Source organism: Stomoxys calcitrans, chromosome 2, assembly GCF_963082655.1.
Source record: "Stomoxys calcitrans chromosome 2, idStoCalc2.1, whole genome shotgun sequence".
Lineage (NCBI taxonomy): Eukaryota > Metazoa > Arthropoda > Insecta > Diptera > Muscidae > Stomoxys > Stomoxys calcitrans.
Window position 1 is genome coordinate 117,777,336 of NC_081553.1, and position 23,042 is coordinate 117,800,377.

The 23,042-nt window shown below is 37.7% G+C and overlaps 1 protein-coding gene across 1 annotated transcript in view; it reads right to left on the bottom strand.

Moving 5' to 3' along the window:
* Nucleotides 1-7,564, bottom strand: part of LOC106084039 (homeotic protein deformed) — a gene marked incomplete at its 3' end in the record, with an annotated part of 81,603 nt that extends 74,039 nt beyond the window's left edge. Inside the window, 1 exon segment of the mRNA XM_059362609.1 lies at nt 5,985-7,564. Coding sequence (XP_059218592.1) covers nt 5,985-6,759 — 775 coding nt within the window.
* Nucleotides 7,565-23,042: the final 15,478 nt, after the last annotated feature.

Sequence of the window (23,042 nt, forward strand, 5' to 3'; positions counted from 1 at the left end):
CGTGTCAAATATAGTCTAAATCGGTCTATAGCCTGATGCAGCTCACTTATAAACCGATCTCCCTAGTTGACTTCTTGAGCCGCTAAAGAGTGCAATTCGTATTCGAATTGGCTGAAATTTTACACAATGACTTCTACTATGGGCTTCAACATTCAATTTCATTACCAAAACGTGATATAGCTCTAATAGAGCAGTAATTTGTTTCTATTAACCTTTGTTTGCCTAAAAAAAGATACCTGGAAAAGAACTCGACAAATGCGATCCATGGTGGAGGGTATATAAGATTTGGCCCGGCCGAAATTAGCACTCTTTTACTTGTCTACACTCAAACACCTTTCACTTGAATATATTGTCGTGATTGGTCTATACATATCTCCATTTTACTAATTTAATTTTTGGCACCCCACCCGAACAATGGATACCACATTATTTTTAGGTTACTATAAGAGTGGAAAAATGTTTCGCTTGAATCGCACAACAAATCTCCTAGTTCTGCCGTTTTTGAAAATTAGGGTAATGAGGAGTTTTTTTCGGGTTGGGATGACAGACATATCGCCCCAAATATTGTTTTAATAATTTGTGCTCTACTTCAGTAAATATGTACAGTTTGGGGAATGTTTTGAGATGTACACCTAGATACTTATCCCAAAATTGGATTTCAAATTCGTTTTATATTCTAAAATACCTTCCATTTGAGTCCCATATTGTTATGATGGGTCATCGATATTGTCATTTAAGAAGCTTTAAGGAGTTATATATATACATATATATATTTGGACACAATTTTTAGTGTCATATTTTGGCTCCCTAAGTACTTCGATCCAAAATTTAATAACAGATTCGTACTCTACTACTAAAAACTTTTCATTTGAGTTCCATATTGACGTGATGGGTCAATATGTCCCCACCAATATTTGGACCCCATATTTATTGGGTTGCCCAAAAAGTAATTGCGGATTTTTTAAAAGAAAGTAATTGCATTTTTAATAAAACTTAGAATGAACTTTAATCAAATGTATAATTCGCGCACTTTTTTTCTAAAGCAAGCTAAAAGTAACAGCTGATAACTGACAGGAGAAAGAATGCAATTACAGAGTCACAAGCCGGTGAAAAAATTTGTCAACGCTGACTATATGAAAAATCCGCAATTACTTTTTGGGCAACCCAATAGTATCAGATAGTCTATTAGCACTTTAGACTTTTCATTAAAAAGTTTGACAGTTTCTATCATAATCGTACTCACAACAGTAACTTGAAAAATTAATTTGACAAAAAATGGAATTAACTCGTAAACATTTCGACAAAAGTACATTGATGAACTTTAATCTTCGTTTGGCTGTGAAGCACCGTGGGAAAACTGGTTTAATGAATAGAGTAGTGGCCGATGTTCGCTTTAAGTTGAATTCTGCGAAGGTCGTCCAAAAATGGCCGTTTTACCAGAGAACATTGAGGCCGTGCGTGAACCTATAAAGCAAGATTGTCATGTGACATACTGATACTACTAAATAATTAAATTTCCCATGAACATTCCTTTAAGGAACAGGGAATACTTTTATCATATCGATGAGTGCAGTCCGAATTAAGTTTAAAATGACAAGGGACCTTCTTTTTATGCCGAGTCCGAACTGCGTGCCGCATAGCGACACCGCTTGGTAGAGGAGTATTAACGGCGTAGAGCTATTTCGCCCAAAACGACAAATGTCATTTCGTCCAAACGATCACACAAAGCCCAAAAACGACTTTTTTAATCGCCAGAAAGCCCAAAAGAATTTCGCAAAAACAAATTTTGGATTTGGATATTTTGGCATATTGGAATGCTAAAATGTCACTTTCTCCACATAGACTGAGATTTCATACAAAATGTCGAAGAAAGTTTTCATTCGAATAAGTAAATATTTTTGTTTTCTCTTTAATGCATTTGAAGTTTTTTAAGTAACTGCTTTTAGGGTTTAATGTCATTTATAATTTTGGGCTAAATATCATTGGGTGTTATGTCATATCCATTTCTATCAAAGACCCAAATTATTACCCCAAAATGTCATTGAGCGGTAAAAGTCGGTCATATCGTCATTTTGGGCGAAATAATGCTACGATGTTCTAACATGACAGGCTACATCACAAATTTAGCCAGCATTAGTAAGCAAATAATCACCGCTGAACATTTTTTGACGTTCATGCTGGGACTTGAACTCAGGCGGTCATGCTAAACTCTACGCCACGGTGGCCTCCATCATGAGACATAAAGGTATCTTTGGGCATTTCTTCCACCAGCAAAAATTCAATATTCCATGAACACCTTGCCGCAAAAAAAGGTTTGTTGTCGTTGGGTACCGCACAATTTGACAATCGCTCAAAAATAGGATCGTGTCGAAATGTTGAAAAACTACGATTGTGGTGCTTCAAAATACACTTATAAGATCGTCACAGGTGGCGAATCGTGAATATATGCGTGTGAGCCCGAAACAAAACAGCAATCGACGGTATGGGTATTCAAATTCGATCAAATCCATCGAAAGTTGTTCGTGGAACAAGAACTTCGAAACATATGGTCGCCGGTTTCTTCGGCAAAACTGGTCATTTGTCACCTGTTACGCTTGAACAGCGGTCAACTCCAAAATGTCGAATTGATGGGTTATCCGCCGTACAGCTCTGATTTGGCACCCAATGTCTATTATATATTCCCGCATATTAATATAAAAATGCGTGGTCAATAATTTTCGTTGGCAGAAAATGCTGTTAAAGCTTTCAATAACCATATTTCGGAGGTGTCTCAATCGGAGTGGAAAAAGAGATGCGACAATTTGTTTGAGCGCATGCAAAAGTCTATAAATCAAGCTGGATAATACTTTGAAGTCGTAACATAACACCGAAGGCGACCGTAACGCAAAGGTTAGTATGTCCCCCTATGAAGCTGAACGCCTGGTTTCGAATCCAGGCAGGAACATCAGAAAATTTTTCAGTGGTGGATATCCCCTCCTAATGCTGGCGACATTTGCGTGGTACTTTGCCATATAAAAACTTCTCCCCAAAGAGGTATCGCTCTGCGGCACGCCGTTCGGACTCGGCTATAAAAAGGAGGTCCCTTATCATTGAGCTTAAAATTGAATCGGACAGCACGCATTGATTTGTGAGAAGTTTGCCCCAGTTTCTTAATGGAATATTCATGGGTGAATTTGCATTTGCAACATAACACTATGTGCAACTTTCAGCTCAATCGGACAACAATTGCGGCTTCTGGGGGCTCAAGAAGTCAAATCGGGTGATACGAGGGTTGCCTTTTTTATTTCGAGATTAGAGAACAAACAATACTAATCATCGAAAATAGCTTTAGTGTTTTTCAAAATATTCCCCATTAAGATCTATACACTTTTGCGAGCGTTTGAACCAATTGTCGAGACACTTTGCCACTTTAATTAAGGTATCTCCAAAACATGCATTCCCAAGCATCAATCTCTTCCTCTGGTGTCGAAAAACGTTTACCTCTCATTTTATTTTTTACATTCGGAAATAGTCATCAAATCGATGTTTTGAGTCCTCAAAATGCCGTTGATTGAGCTGATGTGTGAGAGCTCGCATTGTAGTGGTGAAGAGTGATCCGTCATCGGCGGTTGGTTTTCCCTTTTTCTTCGAAAACAACCGGCAAACACCACTCCGAATTGACAGTTCTGCGTTGTTCTAGTGGTACGATTGTGACATGCCCAGTTTTTCCGAGAAAACCGGCGATCATTTGTTTGGAAGTGCTTCGTGCGCGAGCAATTTTTGTTGGATTTGGCTAATATTGTAACACCTATACAGTAGACTGCTTTTTACTTTCGGGCTCATACGCGTAAATCCACTATTCATCACCTGCCACGATGTGAGAGACGTGTTTTGAAGCACCGCGATCGTATTTTTGGAGCATTTCTTTCGACCAATCGACACGAGCCTTTTTTTAGCGATTGACAAATTGTGTGGGATCCAACGCGAACAGTCTTTTTGACGGTCAAATGTTCATGCAATATTAAATATATGCTGGTCCCACTAATGCCTGAGGTTGTCTCAATCTCACAATAGGTCACATGACGATCTTGCAAATCAGTTGACGCACAGCATCAATGGTTATTGGAACAACAACTGATTTTGGCCGACAACCCCGAACCCCGGAGTGAGCTACGGCCTCGGTTGAGTTTACCATACCATCTATAAACACTGGTCCTTGATGAAGCTTCATCGCCAAAAATTGAATTAATTCCATTTTTTGGGAGAGATGAATCTTTTAAGCTACTGTAAACTATACAAATAGAGCTCGTGTGTCAAAACGTTCTGAGTACGTTTAACCTCAAAAATGTCAAACTTTACGATAGAGCTGTCAGTTGGCAGACTTCAATACAAGGGTTGTCCAATCGTGAAATATAAAAGTCAACCCTCGTATATCAGGTTATAGATCGATTCGAACCAAACACTACGCGCTAAATTTTAGCTTAATCGTACAACAATTGCGGCTCCAAGGAGCTCAAGTAGTTAATTCGGGAGATCGCTTTATATGGGAGCTTTATCCACCGTACCGCAGAGGTTAGAATGTCCGCCTATGACGCTGAACGCCTGGATTCGAATCCTGGCGAGACCAACAGAAAAAAATTTCAGCGGTGGTTTTCCCCTCCTAGTGCTGGCAACATTTGTGAGTTACTATGCCATGTAGAACTTCTCTCCCATGGCATAGTAACTCACAACTCGCACTGCGGGACGCCGTTTGGACTCGGCTATAAAAAAGGAGGCCCCTTATCATTGGATCGGACTGCACTAATTGATATGTGAGAAGTTTGCCCCTGTCCCTTAGTGGAATGTTCATGAGCAAAATTTGCATTTTTTATCGAAATCTGAACCGATATTCCCCAACGACCTACATCATAAAGAAGCATCTGTTCAAAATTATAAGCTGCTAGCTTTAAACATTCGACCACCATCGTGATGTTCACAGACTTTTTGGGCTTTTAGACTTTTTTTACTTCAAAGTCGGTAATTCAAATTTTAAACAGTGAGAGTTCGACTTTTTACACAAAAGTCGATTAATCGATTAGCCCAAAATCGACTTTTAGATCCCTATTTTTTTATGGTAATGTCTGCACCAGAAGTGGCTTGGAACTGAAACTTTCTAAATAATGTTTAATAACAAACACAACAAATTGATGCCATACGTTGTTATTTTGATACCATATGGTACTGATAGCAAAGCAGACCGGAATGATTGGCACAAAACTTTCTCTTATTTGTCTCGAGATTGCTGGTGAATTTTTAAGAAATCGGTTCAGATTGAGATATAGCTGCCAAATATATGTATCGCCGGATTTTCACTTCTATAGTTTATGCAATCGTACACTCAAACAAATTTGTTTTTCAAAACAACAAAAATGTTTGCTAAAATAGCAGTTTTTGTCTGCTGAAAATGGGAAAGCTGAGATTAATGCTGTTAAAGCAAAGATAGAGCCATTGTCTTAGCAAACATTTCTTACTGCTATTTCAACTAACAAAATCTGCTGCTTTGAGTATACAAGTCTGCTGAAAAAAAATGTTATGCTACTTTTAATGGTTGCCTGTTACTTGTTTTGACTACTTAGGCATTTTTTAGAAATTTTTGTATAATATTACTGTAAAGAAACTTCCTGATCCATCCATTGGTATACATTTCGAAATGTGGCTAATGTGCACATGACTGCCATTGCCTTTTGTATTTAAATTTAAAGAAAAATGGTTATGGAAAGTATACATTAAATAGTGATAATGAATCGACTTAGCCTGCATATCCGATATGATGTACGGTATTAAAAGGTCAGCTTGGCCCGTCGTGAGCCCATCCATACTTATTTTATTGGCACTAAAAGGCAGAATTTTGACTCTGTTATATAAGACCAACGCAAAAAATAAGCATCAATAATTTTTTTAAGCAGTAAAACAAAAATTCTTTTCTCCCTTCTGCTAAGTTGTAGTGCCTTGACCTTTTTACTTACCCAATTCTTGTAATCCCAGAGCAGTATTTGTTGGCGGTTCCGTCGATGAACATTGCAGTGGCATATCCATCATCTGTGAATGTGGCGAATGACCCTGAGAATGGGTGCTACCCACACTGCCATTTGTACCATAGTAACTGTTGTAATACCCACTTGAGGTAATTGCGGCGGTGCCATTGCCAGCGCCACTGGGCGATGTTATCGCTGGAGCATAGATGTTCGTTGAGCCCAACGAAGTGGCCGTCGGATCTGAATGTAGGCCACCAGTGGCCGCTGTCAGATAATCCGTTGTATGGTGGACACCGACTGCAGCAGCGGCAGCCGCCGCATGATGACCATAATAGCCAAGATTTTGGTGATGACCATGATGCGGGTGCGGATGGTGGGTGGGTGTTGTGGAACCATAATTTGAATAGGCGGAATTTTGATGATGACCCGTTAGAGCACTATTTGTGTGCGGAGCCGTATGTGAATGGGGAGGTGGATGATGGGGATGACCACCGGCCGTCGCATGATGATGAGCCGCTGCAGCCATATAATCGCTGACCATATCCGCCGGGTGTGTGGCATGCGGATGTGAGGGAGGCATACAAACAGCACCGCCATTACCCGGTACCATGTGGCCCGTAGAGGCTGTCATCGAATAGTGGGTATTGTACTGATGATAATCATCGGCAACAGGAGGGAATTTCGGATCTAATCCATTGTTCATGCCCATGGAATTTTGGACATGATGAGGTGCGTGCGGATGATAGCCCATAATGAAAGAACTCATGATTGCATATACTGGCGAAGTGGGTTCAAAGGGAGTTACTTAAAATTTAATTTCACAAAAACGATATTTTTCTCAATATTTTGTTGTTGTTTTGATTCACTTATTTTTAATGAACTGGTGTTGAACTGATTTTTTTTTAATTTTTGTGGTGTTTTCTTGTTTTGAAACTATTTCAAAAATATTTTTTAAATTTTTTTTTGCTAATATATTTTTAAATATTTTTTTTTATTATTCTTTATAATGTTAACACTATCACTGCAGGAGACGAGGTATTCGGTTGGTTTTTTAAATTCTTTTCGTTTTTTTTTCAATTACACAATATTTGTTTAATTGGCTATTGTTGTTGTTGTTTAATTAGAATCAATTTGTTTTGGTATCACAACAACAACATATTCTCAGTAATTTCTCTTTGCACACCTAGAAATTTTTCTTTTCTCATTTAAAAATAAACGAAATTTTTCCATAGCATTGTTGGCATGACACCGCTCGATATTCACATTTGAGCCACAGGAAGGCAGTTTCAGGAGGGGTCAACTTTGCTAACGTTTCGCGGATTTTCAAGCTTGTCTTTAAATTTAAACGCGATTTTAGGACAGACAAAACCCCCCAAACCAACAATAAACAAAACGCTGAGCTGTTGGCAATTGTAAAACGCTTGAATGAATTCAATCAGACACAATCCGTCCGTACCGTTCGTGACGAGACGTTCTTTTGTTATAAACAAACGGCAGAAAAACGAAACGCCAGCTAGCGAACCTGTTCGATTTGTACGCATTCGCAAAGATACGCGAGCTCACTCACTCACTCGCTGTTGAATGTTGAGACGACTGAAGGCAACGAAAAACGGCAACCATTACAACCCGCACTCAGCAGTCAAACACACTGACATTGGCATGGCAGACAACAGCAGGCACGTACAAGCCAGAGAAACATTGGAAAATGTAAAGCACACAATCGCACACATTTGCTCCCCGTGATTCGTTTGCCGATCCGTTCGCTTCGTTCAAAGACTCATTTTAAGAAACAACTGTTCTGCAATTCTCCTCTCTTTGGTATCAGATACAAAATTTCAAAGCTACAACAACAACATCATTCCAAACTCGTGTGGTCGTTCAATTCAGTCGAAACATGATTTACTGGTTTTCAATAACAACAAAAACATCTACACACATCCTTCATACATACTGTTTGTATGCCACTAACCGGGGGTTGCTTTGTGACAAGATGGGTGAGTGTTGTGTGTGTGTTTTCAATTTAGTCCAGCCCACATTTAGCATTCATATGAAGTAAAAACAAGAAGCCATAGCAGAGTTGTTGGCGCTCCATGCTGGTTTTCTGTTGTTGTTTTCTATTCTTGCTGTTTAACATTGCTGTTGATGCTACCACTCAAGCAAAAAGTATGATGGCTAATGTTCCCCTATACAAATGTGAAAGAAAGAGAAAGATCATATATTCGAGTGAGGGACGATTATAATTACAAGTATAGTTCATTCAAGCGAATAATCAACAGAGGGCTCTTTAATCTTTTACAATTGAACAGTGAGTGCTTAACGATGAAATTCAGATAAGAATATTTAAATAAGATAAACAAGTATATGTTTATAACATAAACAGCACAAAAATGAAAGCAAGTATGAAAGTTCGGCCGAGCGGAATGTTTAATATTCTCAACCATGGATCGCATATGCCAAGTTCTCTAAATAGACAGAAACTAAAAATTAATAATGGAATAGATGGGATAGGAATTGCTCAAGAAGTCAAATCGAGAGATAGGGAGATGGGAACAATACGGAATTGGAGGTCATAGTTGACATCATTGCGCAAAGCATAAGCCAAATCCGGTACGAATTGTGCCCTTGAGCTCAGCCAGTCATGTGCACATTAGTAGATTAATAACAAAAAATGCGATCGAGCTTATCCGCATTTCGAAATGTATACCAATGGATGGATCAGGTATCTTCTTTACAGTAATATTCCACAAATTAAAATCTCTTCCAACAAATTGCTTAAAGTATTCTAAAAAAGTAACGGGCAAATATAAAAAATAGCATAAGAGTTTTTTCAGCGGATTTTTGTAATTTAGACAGCAGATTTTGTTTGCTGATCAAGCTGGCCGAAATTTGCTGAAACAGCAGCAACGTCTGATTTTCCATAATCAGCAGACAAAAACTGCTGTTTTAGCAAACATTTTTGCTGTTTTGAATAAAAAAAATTGGTTGAATGTATATATATTCTTGATCCTCGTAGAAATCTTAGACGATCTAGCAATGCCCGTCCGTCCGTATGTCTGTTGAAAACACGCTACAGTCTTTAAAAATAGAGATATTGAGCTGAAACTTTGAATATACTTTTTTTTTGTCCATAGGCAGATTAAGTTCGAAGATGGGCTATATTGGTGTATAAATTGATATAGCTCCCATAGAGATCGATCTAACGATTTAAAGTCTTAGGCCCGCTGAAATTTGGGATAGTGAGTTGCCTTAGCCTTTCGACATCCTTATACATTACGGCCCAGATCGGTCCGATTTGGATATATCTGCCGCATAGACTGATCTCTCGATTTAAGGTCTTGGGTTCATAAAATCTGCATTTATTGTCCGATTTCGCTGAAATTTAGGACTGTAAGTGATGTTAGGCCCCTCGACTTTCTTGTTTCATTTGGCTCAATATATAGTATTTGGATATATGTAGCTGCCATATAAATCGATCCGTGGATTTAAGGTCTTAGGTTCATAAAATCTGCATTTATTGTCCGATTTCGCTGAAATTTAGGACTGTAAGTGATGTTAGGCCCCTCGACTTCCTTGTTTCATTTGGCTCAATATATAGTATTTGGATATAGCTGTCATATTAATCGATACCTGGATTTAAGGTCTTAGGCTCATAATGGCGAACATATGGTCCGATTTCGCTGAAATTTGGGAAAGCGAGTTGCGTTGGGTCCTTTGACATCCCTCTTCAATTTAGTTCAGATCGGTTCAGATTTGGGACCAAAAAAAAATTTACATCGATTTTACATATACATATATCATTATGAATCGTATTGGGATGTGAAATAGAACACCTTGTGCAAAATATTGTTATGACCGGACCAAAATTAAGGCTACTACCGAAAAAGGGCATGTCGGATGAAAGATAAGTATCGAAGCCATATCTAAATATGAGCCGATTTTGATGAAATATTGTACCGATGTTGGAAATCGAATGGAACTTCTTGTGCAAAATTTAATAAATTTAATTTTATAAAATTTGAGCTCTTATCGGATAAAATATATATATGAGAGTTATATCTAAATTTGAACCGATTAAAAAAAAGCGTATCGGGACGTCAAATAAACCGCCTCGAGCTAAATTTTGTACTGATCGGAGCGAAATTGTTGTGGTGTTGTCATTGTAGTTCTTATCGAAAACATCTTATCGAAAGATGTATTCGAGTGCTATATCTAAATCTGGACCGATTTCTTTCAAAAGCAAAAGCATTCGTTCGTGGAGTTAAAAGTGTCTTGTACAAAATTTAATGGTAATCGGACAAAAAATGCAACCTGTAACTTGATTACAAAAATCAGTAGCTAACTCTAAGCCGATCGGCATACTTAACAATGGGTCTAGCCCTTTTTCTTCTTAGCGTTGCAAACAAATGCACAAAGTTGTAATACCCTTTTATACAGTTGTAGTGTAGGGCACAAACAGTAATATTTTTATATTAACGAAATTCATGTTCTGTGTTGGATAAAACAAAAGCTATATATATATATATATATATCTTTATATATATGTATATAAAAAAAAAAAAAAAAAAAAAATATATATATATATATATATATATATATATATATATATACATATATATATATATATATATATATATATATATATATATATATATATATATATATATATATATATATATATATATATATATATATATATATATATATATACCCTCCACCGTGGATCGCATTTGTCGAGTTCTTTTCCCTGTGTCTCTTGTAAGGCACAGTTGTTGAAAGTCATAAATCGGAAGAGAATTGCGTCCTCTCGTGGCTCAAGAAGTCAAGATTCAAGATCGGTTTATATGGTAGCTATATCAGGTTATGGACTGATTTAAACCATCTTTAGCGCAGTTGTTGGAAATTAAATATAACAAAACACCTCATGCTAAATTTCAGCCAAATCGGATAAAAATTGCGCCCTGTAGTGGCTCAAGAAGTCAAGATCCAAGATCGGTTTATATGGCAGCTATGTCAAAACATGGAACGATATGGCCCATTTACAATCCCACCGACCTACACCTACAAGAAGTATTTGTGCAAAATTTCAAGCGGTTAGCTTGATTTTTTCGAAAGTTAGCGTGCTTTCGACAGACGGTCGGACATGGCTAGATTGATATAGAATGTCATGACGATCGAGAATATACTTTATGGGTTCTGAGATGAATATTTCGAGAAGTTACAAACAGAATGACGAAATTAGAATACCCCCATCATAAGGGGCATACAAATTTAATTCAATTTTTTTTTTGTGTGTTTTTCCAATAAAATATAGCAGTAACCTTGGCTATAATTAAATAGACATTGGAGTTCTTTATGTTCTAAATACATCCTTTCAAGGCATAGTTTTTGTAATATGCAACACTTTCTATGGAAAAAGGTACGCCTCTTGACATTGAAACTACTTTAAGTAGTTTTAAATTAGCAAATTTCAACTTTTGCCACTGAAATATACATAGGCAATTTAAAGTGAAGCACTTTTTCATGACCTTGACAGCGTTTGTTTAACAAACAGCTGGAAGCTACTGAACGCGTGGACGGGTTGCAAATATTGAGACGCCTTCTTAATGTTCACTGCAGATGATTATTTGGGTTGTTATGACCAATCAGGAAAAAAAGGACTGGTGCAATTTTTCTGTATTGTTTCGTAAAGTGTGTGTATAGGGTCATTAGTCTACAATTTGTAATCTATTTCAATGAATTATAGTGGTGTGAAAACAAAAGCCTTGATTGACTGAAAATTTAAATAAAATATATGTAGTTCGAATGTTAGAAAAATTATTTTCGGCCTACAGCATAGGATAAGGGAACGCAAACTAAGGCGTATGGTTTAATAAACCTGGACCCATTGGTTAAAAACACTATGCAATGTTTATCCATGATTGAAATTACATTTTTAACCTAACTGGTGATGTTCCACTTGTCAAAACTTTGTATTTTCTTTACTTGGCTTAGATATAGCTAATATAACCCACCATTTAAGGGAATAAAAAACATTCATATATTAACTAAATTTGTAAACAACTCTTTCATGACGAAAGTTTTTTGGTGGACCCCACTGTTTTAAAGAGCAAAAAATGTAAAAGATTACCTTAGAGCGGCGAGGTACATATAATGCAGGGCAGCTATCTCACTCTCTCCCACAGCGCATGACTATTAAATAAATCAAAGTGTCCGACATAAGACCGCCTTCTTTCGAAAACCTCAACGCCATCTGACATCCACACACATACACATTAACATACATGAGTAGCGAACCATACAAAACGACCCTCAACAAACTTCCTAAAATATGTTTGATGTTTCGATTTTGAAACCATTTTCAGTTGCATGGTTGGATTTCAACACTTTTTGTCTACAAATCAAGCAAAACACATAACGCCACGAGTCGAGGAGTTCACGTTCGAAATTTGTAGCTGAAGGTGAGGAAAATCGATCGTTTATGGATTTTTGTTGAAATTTTAAATGCAAAGTGGTAACCAACAAATGAATGTGCTACCTACCCAAAACCAATTTAGGAGTGTGGTTTAGTAGTCGAGACTGTTGAATGGTTTTATAGACTTTTTGAATTCGATGAAATTTCGTTTTCGTGCTTCACTTTATTGATCTACAAATGATTTTGATTTCTTTCAGAGGGATTGTGCGTTACAAGTAATTTTTGGATACAAGGGTTCGGGAGTAGCGCTGTGGCGGACTTCTATGTGAATGGTTAGCATGGCAATGTACTTTTGGCTACTGTGGATCAATTGCTTATTGAACAATAGTTTCATTGCCATATACATACATAGGCTGATGCAAACGAAAAGCTTTTTACTATTTAATGGAATAATATGCATGGCAAGATACACTTTAAAAATTTCAATATTACTCTAGATCAGTGATGGGCACACTAACACTGTTGAAAAGACCACACTGTGTTTGTGTGAGTATTATCAAACATCAACTTAATGAAATAGCTTTGAAATAGAGGCGGCCAAACGAAGCCACACGAAGTTGTTTACACTGTCCGTGTACTTCTAATCGTTTTGCCTATGCCCGCGGACAAAGGAATTTATGTGCGGATGTGTAAACTGCCCGTCTATGCTCTAGATTGAAACACATCTCGTCATAATCAATTATGCAAATTTCGATAAAAAGTGAATTAAAACGAGTAAAGCGTGCTAAGCTTGGCTGGGCCGAATCTTAAATACCCTCCACCATGAATCGCATTTGCCAAGTTCTTTGCCCGTTATCCATTTATAGGTAGACAAAGGATAATGGGTTAGAATTGCTATGCTGATTTGGGTTTGGATGTTGAAGACCATAGTGGAAGTCATTGTGCAAAATCTCAGCCGAATCGGATAAGAATTGTGCCCTATAGCCTTAAGAAGTTAAATCGAAAGATCGTTTAATACGGGAGCTATGTTAGGTTATAGATTCAGATTCAGAACATATTTAATACGTATGATGGAGGTTATAGGGGAAGTTATTGTGCAAACTTTCAGCCAAATCGGATAAGAATTGCGCCCACTGGAGGCTCAAGAAGTATAATGGGGAGATTCCTTTAAGTCGCCAGGCCCTGATGATGTATCACCGACTGAATTACCACATAGCTTTTCGCCGCATCTGCTACGGTGTCTATATGAATTTTGTCTATATCCGCTTGATATGTCACTTGATTTAAAGGTTCTCTCTTGTAGCGCTGAACCTCAAGCTGTAGATCATGTAGATCCACCTTAAGGCTTCTGGGAGGTGGATACCTATCCACAAGATAATGATTTGGATGATTCCTGCTACAGCCCGTGATACGATCACAATGCCTTTTGGAGGGGGTGTACTTGAGGATAGGTAGATATTAAACAGTATCGGAGATATCACCCCGTCTTGGGAAACTCCCTGTTTCACTCTAGGCGGTTTCGATTTCTTATCTTTAAATTCCACAAACGACTGGCGACCACACAGATAATTCGTGACCCAGGCCTGGCTGGAGCGACGTGTTGGAGATGTCTTCAAATAGTTTGGCATGGCTGACCATGTCGAATGCTTTCGATAGGTCCGAGATAAGACGAGGATCGTACTATAACATGGCTTGGGCTGATTGAAGCCACGGCAAATGTGTGTGGCGATAGCATGCATAACAGTTGTTGTGCTATGCAGCCTTCGAAATCCATGCTGAAGCTCGGGAATGGAAATTCGGGAGGCTCGGGAGGGGTGGCAGTACCTCAAGCCTACTGAGAAGAGAGAAGGGAGATCGGTCAGCACGAGGTTCCCTTTCTTGGATCTTTTTCAGGCTTCAGTAGCGGTATCACTCTGCACATCTTTCAAATATCGTCTACTATAAGAGTGCTCAAAGACAGGTTGAGGACAGTAATAAGGTATCCAAATCCAGGTAGATCCAAATTCTGGTCTTTATCTAGGGGTGTATGCAATGAAATGTGATGCACATTAAAATCTCCTGAAGCAGGCGATTATGGCCAGATAGTAGGCCGGTATGTACACGATGCATAGCTCCTCGGCAGTACCGAACCAGGCGCCAGGCGCAGGCGAGATCTGTCTATACTGCGAGGAATTGTGTATCCTCCTATCCATATGCGATCCTTATGTACCCGCAACAAATGTACAGCCTGCAGGCGTTGGTCTGCTTTGTCTCCTGTTTCGCTGCAACCAATATGTTATCCCGACTCCTAAAATCTACAATTTCGTCAAACTTTTCTCAGAGACTATTGCAGTCCAATTGCAAGAAATATAAACTTCCCGGCACTGGCCCCGCAATATTGCGGCTGGGGTATTGCTGTTTCGTAGATTGCCTCACGGGAGAAATCGAAGGGATCATATAGTCCGACGACGACGCTTGTTACTCACTGCTGTCTATGTCCGCACAACACGCTACATATTCAGTATGAAAATACTCCCGTTGTGACGTAAGGCCAGAGCAGGATCGGAAATGCACCCTCTGCATGCACCGATATAACCTCACCGACACCCACCTATGATGTAAACGGATCTGGCGAACCGGGATTCCGGACCAGAACCATGCGGATAAGGCACTCCGGGATATTCCATCGGATCTATCTGGACACAGAACTGGCTGTCATGAGATCGCTGAACAACGCTTGCAAATTATTGAATTTCATTATCAAAATGGATGCTCTGTTAAAAATTTCATCGGATTTAATTTGTATTCAGCGACGAAGCTAATTTTTGACGCAATGGGTACGTAAATAAGCAGAATTATCGATTTTGGAGTGAAGATCAGCCAGAAGCATTGCAAGAGCTACCAATGCATCCAGAAAATAAACGGTTTATGGGCTGGTGGCATCATTGGACCGTACTTCTTCAAAGATGATGCGAAACGTAAAGTAACAGTGAATGGTGAGCGCTACCGTGAAATGATATCCAACTTTTTTTGCCTAAAATCCAAGAGCATGACTTGCATGACATGTGGTTTCGACAAGACGGTGCCAAATGCCACACAGCACGCGTACCAATGGACTTATTGAGAGGCGAGTTTGGTGAACATTTTATTTCAAGTTTGGGACCTGTCAATTGGCCGCCTAGATCGTGCGATTAAACGCCTTTATTGGGCTATGTTAAAGCTCATGTGAATACAGACAAGCCAGCTTCAATTGACGCATTGGAAGACAACAGTGAAGCATTTATTCGTCAGATACCGGCCATGTTAAGTTCAATGATAAGGGACCTCCTTTTTATAGCCGAGTCCGAACGGAGTGGCGCAGTGCGACACCTCTTTGGAGAGAAGTTTTACATGGCATAGTACACAAATGTTGCCAGCATTAGGAGGGGAAAACCACCGCTGAAAATTTCTTTTACAGGCGGACGTGGTAACCTCTGCGCTACGGTGGATGGTACTAGCGATTCAGTTAAAGATTTCATGATTTTTCTGATTTTTATGTCTTCTTTGTTTTAAGCTTTCCTATAGCTCTTAAAAAAACACTCTTCATATATGTTCTGATTACAATTTGGTAACACTGTATCCTGTGACCTTTCTTCACTAAACATGCTTTATTTATACCATAAGATTTCCTTGGTATAAAAACATATTAACTCATATTTTGTTCAGTGTATTTCATCGCTATGGCGAGGATGGCACATAGACAGACAAGCAATAATAAAGGCTGCAGACATTAGGCTGACTTGCAATATATTGTTAATAATTGTTGTTATGCGTAAAATTTTACAAACAATAAGAACAACAATTGCTTGTTGTTGTTGTAGATGGCGGCGTTGGCGATTGTTTATGCTGTTGTCATCATCACCATCGGCATCATCATCAACAATCATGGCAGAAGTATTGGCATTGCTTCTACAATTTGCGGTAGGTATTCTTCATTTACACATGTGAAATAATGTCTATTATGAAGACTTATTTTCCTCGGTATATTTATTTCTTTTTTTTTCGGTGTCAGCACGAAAATGACATGCATTAATTTTTGATTACCCAAATAATCTAAGCAACCATTGAGCATAAAGTGTGCCATTCCCAGCGGAGAAGAGAAGAGTGTTTCACAATTCACTATTAAAAATATTCTCCAATTAGGTAATTGCTTGTTTGGCGCTATCTCTTTTATTTGGCAAGTCTGCAATTATCTTAATAATTAATGGCTTTATATGGCGATTACTGCGTTCAGGTATTTGAACTTGTTTTGATCCATTTACGATTATTCTCATAATTAATTTCAGGCTCCGTTAGCCGTTGGAATAAAGTTGTAAACTTAATTTAACAAAACAAAATTATTATTCGAAGCAGAAACAGCCGACCTGAACCTGAATTGAGGTTCTTTTTGGAGTTAATCAATTTTTTTCTAATATCATAAAAATGTGTTTTATTGTAAGCATTTATTAAAAAATATGCAGCAATAGGCTTTTAGTTAAATAGGGGTCCCGAGAATCAAATACAAGCAACAGCTTCAGCGAAATCAGGCAAGAAATCCGCTTTTTAAAGGATTAAGATCCGTCTACGGTTGACATTGCATTAAGTAATCTATCAAACCCTTTGAGGATAACAGCACTGGATTACGAAATGACATCGGACCACCGTCCAGTGTTATGCTCAATATCTGGCAGATTGCGACAGGATCATTCTCCAACTTTTGTACACAAATACACAAACTGGAATACCTTCCAAGACGTTGTTAATCGCGGTATAAATATTTCCATGAGAAATTATGGTTCTATATCTTTAATCGATAAAGAAATACAGAAGTTTACGCAACTTATACTCTTAGCCAGAAATATAGCTACACCGACGAATACAGAGACAAAATCTTTTACTCTACCTCAAAACATTTTAAGATTGATTGGTCAACGAAGAAAAGTGAAAAGAAAAGAGATTCGGTCCAATAATTTTTCCCAGCGATCGTTCTATAAGCAATGGTGCAAATTTTTGAGTCGGCGCATTGATGAAAAAATAAATGCTATAAGAAACAAGGAATGGTCAAACCTTTTGGAAAATATGCGGCCTGGTGATAAGCGTTTTTGGAAAGTAAGCCGATCCCTTAGATGTAAGGGCAAAAAAAATATACCACACCTTACAAATGGGAATATTAGGTTTATATCGGACTCAGAAAAAGCAGAGCAACTTGCACGGGTGTTTCATAATTCTCACGAGCTAACATTATCTTACTACCACTCGATTGACCAGGAAGTGAATCGAACAGTTACTGCTCTTAAAGCCGAGCCACCTTGTCAAGAGGACATAATTCCAATTTCATCTGAGGAAGTCTTGAGTATATTAATCCGACTAAAATCCTCCAAAGCTCCAGGATTTGATGGCATAACAAATAAAATCTTAAAAAAGCTCCCTACCAAAGCTGTAGAGCTCTTAGTTCTTTTATTTAACAGCTGTATGCGGTTGAACTATTTCCCAAAAGTCTTCAAAAAGGCAAAAGTGGTTGCTATTCCCAAACTTAACAAGCCACCAAACAATCCCTCCAGTTACCGCCCCATTAGCCTTCTGAGCTGCTTGGGTAAAGTCTTTGAAAAACTTATCCATGAACGGATCAACGATTTTGCAGAGGAAGCTAACGTTATTTCGGAAAATCAATTTGGTTTCAAGAGGGGGCATAGCACAATTCATCAAGTTGGTCGAATTAAAAACAAAATTATTAACCACAAACGCAATAGAAGATCAACCGGGTTAATTCTACTTGACATAGAAAAAGCATTTGACACTGTATGGCACAATGGTCTTTTGTACAAACTGTTATCTGCCAATACGCCAAAATACCTCTGTAAAATTGTTGCAGAATATTTGGAAAATAGAGAGTTTATTGTTGTCGTTAATAACAGCCCTTCTGACCCAAAGCCTATTCCAGCTGGATTACCACAAGGATCCATTCTGTCGCCAACACTGTACTCAATTTATACTTCAGATTTCAAACCACCCTCCATTGTGGATACTGCATACTACGCCGACGATACTGCCCTCATCACTTCAAGCAAACTTACAGGCGCCCTCCTGAAAAAAATGGAATTGAGCTTAAAATCATGCAACAAATATTTTCGGAAATGGAAAATCAAAATAAATAACAACAAAACCCAAGCCATAATTTTTCCGTTCAACAAATCACCAAAGAGGTTGCCACTTCGTCAAATACAATTTGATGCATCTGAAATCCGTATAGTTAACAAAGTAACTTACCTGGGAGTGACACTGGACAAGAAGCTGACCTTTGGAGACCACATATCTATATCATGTCAGAAAGCAATAAAGGCTTTCAGATCCCTGTGGCCTTTTCTAAATAGGCGCTCAACGCTTAGTCTCAAAAACAAAAACCTAATATATAAAGGAGTTATTAGACCAATATTAACATATGCCAGCCCAGTATGGTCGTGCGCAGCTATATCCCATCTTAAAAAGCTCCAAATCGTCCAAAACAAATGTCTAAAAATGATATACAAGAAGCACTGGCGATTCCCTACTCGCGTACTACATGACGAATCTGGCTATGATTTAATTATAAATTTTATTAATAGAATTAATGAGAACTACACCAATAGGACTCTAGCATCCCACAATCGTAGATTGCAGGATAGTATAGTAATTAACTAAACTAGAATAAGACAAGCCATTAATCAAATACGAAATGATTGTGTTGCAGTAATTTATTTTCCTTTAAATAATCTACTGATAATCAATTTATTTCGTTTCATATTTGAACTATTGTAAGATAAACACAAATAGGTTTTATTTCCTTTTTTTCCTATACACTTATAACATTGCAAAATCAACTACATATACCTCATTGAATTTATTTGTTGAAATATCTCTATGATAAAACTCATACCATTATACATATAAGAAAAAGATTTTTGGAACAATAAAAAAAAAAAAAAAAAAAAAAAAAAAGATCCAAAATTAGAAGATTGGTCTATATGGCATCTATATCTGTATATTCTGATCTGATTCATATTTAGGTCGGATGTCGGGGGGCTTAAAACAACTCACTGATTCAAATTTCAGTGAAATGGGATGAAAAATAAAGCTTTTGTGGGCTTCAGACCGTTTATCGGCAGATCGGTCTATATGACAGCTATATCCAAATATAGTCCGATCTGAACCATATTTAGGTCATATGTTGAGAGGCAAAATATAGTTCACTGTTTCAAATTTTAGCGAAATCGGATAATAAGTACTTTTATGGGCTTCAAACTATTAATCGACAGATCGGTCTATATGGCACCTATATCTAAATATAACCCGATCTGAATCATATTTGGTTCACATGTCGGGAGACCTAAAACTACTGACTGTCTAGCGAAATCGGATAAAAAATAGAGTTTTTATGGGATCCAGATCCTTTATCGTCAGATCGTTCTTTATAGCAGCTATATCAAAAAGACGTATCTGTGCCAGATTACAGCTCAATATCTCAATTTTTGAAGGCTGTAGAGTGGTTACAACAGACGAACAGTCACACTGACATCGTTAAATCGTTTTAAAAATTTACGACGATCCGAAATATATATACTTTGTAGTAGAGCTGGCAAACTATCGATAATCGGAACTTTCGATATTTTCGATAGTTTTAACAATAAATATCGATACTATCGTTAAATTCTCATCACCTTAAACAAAAATGAGTAGTAACAATCAGGAGATCGATTTATATTGAAGCAATATTAATGTATTGGGTTGCCCAAAAAGTATTTGCTGATTTTTCATATAGTCGTCGTTGACAAATTTTTTCACAGCTTGTGACTCTGTAATTGCATTCTTTCTTCTGTCAGTTATCAGCTGTTACTTTTAGCTTGCTTTAGAAAAAAAGTGTAAAAAAAGTATACTTGATTAAAGTTCATTCTAAGTTTTATTAAAAATGCATTAACATTCTTTTAAAAAATCCGCAATTACCTTTTGGGCAACCCAATGCATACCAATTAAAACCAAAGTTAATAATGTCAGTTGGAAATCATGAGAGAAATCATTGCGCAAAATGTTAGTCTAATCGGATGAAAATTGCGCCCTCTATAGGCGCAATGTATAATAAAGGATACATTCAGTGTCGGATTGCTTATTTTTGTTTAGTTTTGCAAAAAACTTTTGCTACAGTATCCATCGGCAAAATATCAATCGATATTCAGTCAAAATGTTAAATATCGATAGTATCGATAGTACCATCGACATTTTGCCAGCTCTACTTTGTAGGGTCGGAAATTGATATTTCGATGTGTTGCAAACGGAATGACTTAATGAATATACACTATGATGGTGGGCATAAAAAACCATGCAGTGAAACAAGAAGCTAAAATTTTTTGTCAGTTCAATAGCAAAAGCAGATTTCTTTAGTTGAAATGGCGGACATAAATGTTTGCTTGAAAAACAGTCCTTTGTTTGCTGAAACAGCAGTCATATCTGCTTTCTCATTTTCAGCAAACAAAAATTATTTATCACACATTTTTGTTATTGAATAAACTGCCACCAGCCGATTGACGACTGGTCAGCAAGGGCTTTTAACGAAGACCCCTGATTTGTGTCTTAAGAACAAGACTGAAACAATTTTATTTTCGCATGCCTATAACTTGGCTAGGCCTTCTCATACAATGGCTACCTTCAAGTCGCTTTGATGATGTATCACCGGTTGTATTACAAGCTGTGTCCGGTAGATTGGCTACTTGGTTTAGGGATTATACTTTGCTTGTATCAACATGCCCTATATACCTGTGGGATGGAGGAACACAAAAGTCATTTTCATTCAAAAAGCAGGAAAACTTCACCACACGAAGGCGATAGTTTTTAGTCCCTTTAGTATGTCATCTTTTATGCTATGTTTATAAAATTCTCCGAGTTGTACTGGATGCTAGTTGACAATAGATAATCGATTCAAAATAAACTTCTTTTGTATAATTAAATGATCAAACCCATATGAAGTTACGGAATTCAGCTTTGGGGTTGCGCTGCCAAGAATGAAGTAGAAAAGTTCCAAAAAACTCAAAATTTAAAACTTCGTACAATAGCTAATGCACCTTTACATACGAAACACCGACCTACACAGAGACTTGGGAGTGAGGACAATATCGGAAGAAATATCCATCCACGCCCTGAAACATGCTAACAAACTACAGAATTACGTTAACTCTGACTTAAACCATATTGTTCGAAACTATCCAGTCACCAGAAGACTCCAAAGAACTATACCAATGGATCTAGTACCTTAAGAGGCCATAAATCCGAGGAGAATCTAGGATATAGTTACTGAACTATTTCCACAACATGAAGTCGAACTAGGCTAAATTTTCTAGTTTATATTATATATCTATACGTTATCTTATAATAACAAGACAAGTGTAACTCAGTCGCAATGAAAAAAATCTTTTATGCTGTAGATTCTAGAGAGGTTGATAGAAACATATCATAGGCTAAAGATCCCTGGAAATCGCTTGTCTAGTTCTGAATCGATCTGCACAGATACTTAATATCGATGTAGGTCGTTGGAGATTGCAAATCGGTCATATCGGTTCAGATTTAGATATAGCACCCATATAAACCGGTTTCCCGATTTGACTTCTTGAGCCCCTGGAAACCGCAATTTTTGTCCAATTTGGCTTAAAATTTGCACGTGGTTTTCCTTTAGGACTTCCAACAACTGTGCCAAGTACGGTCCAAGTCGTTCTTTAACCTGATATAGCTCCCATATAAACCGATCTCCCGATTTGATTTCTTGAGCTATTATAAGCCGCAATTTCCGCCGATTTAGGGTCTTAGGTTTATGGGCCTAAGGCGCATTTATTGTTCTATTTCGCCGAAATTTGGAACAGTGTGTTGCGTTAGGTTCTTCGACAACATTCTGCAATTTGGCTAAGATCGGTCCAGATTTGGATATAGCTGCCATATAGACTGATCTCTCGATTTAAGGTTTTGGGCCCATAAAAAACGCATTTATTGTCCAATGTGGCCGAAATTTGGGACAGTGAGTTGTGTCATTTTTCTGTAACTTGGACCAAATCGGTCCAGATTTGGATATAGCTGCCATATAGACCGTAATCTCGATTTAAAGTCTTGGCCCCATAAAAGGCGCATTTATAATCCGATTTCACTGAAATTTGACACAGTGACTTATGTTAGGCTTTCCGACATCCGTGTCGTAAATGGTTCAGATCGGTTTATATTTTTTAGATATATCTGCCAAAAAGACCAATATTTTGTTATACACAATTAAATAATGACTTGTACTTATTAGTATTTGGTCCAAATCGGAACATATTTCGATATAGCTGATATGGGGCATAAGGTATAAATTTTTCACCGGATTTTGACGAAAGGTGGTTTACATATATACGCGAGGTGGTGGGTATCCAAAGTTCGGCCCGGCTGTACTTAACGCCTTTTTACTTGTTGATACATTCTTAAGATGCTTAGCATTTAGCATAGCATTTTAACCTACAAAAGGTAAACATATAAAGACGTTCCTATTTTTAAGGATAGTTTGCGTCTTTAGCTGCGGTTCACTGTTGTCGTGTCTCAATATCAATTTCCTGATCAGTTCAATTTAACAACAAGTCGCAAAATTAAGGATT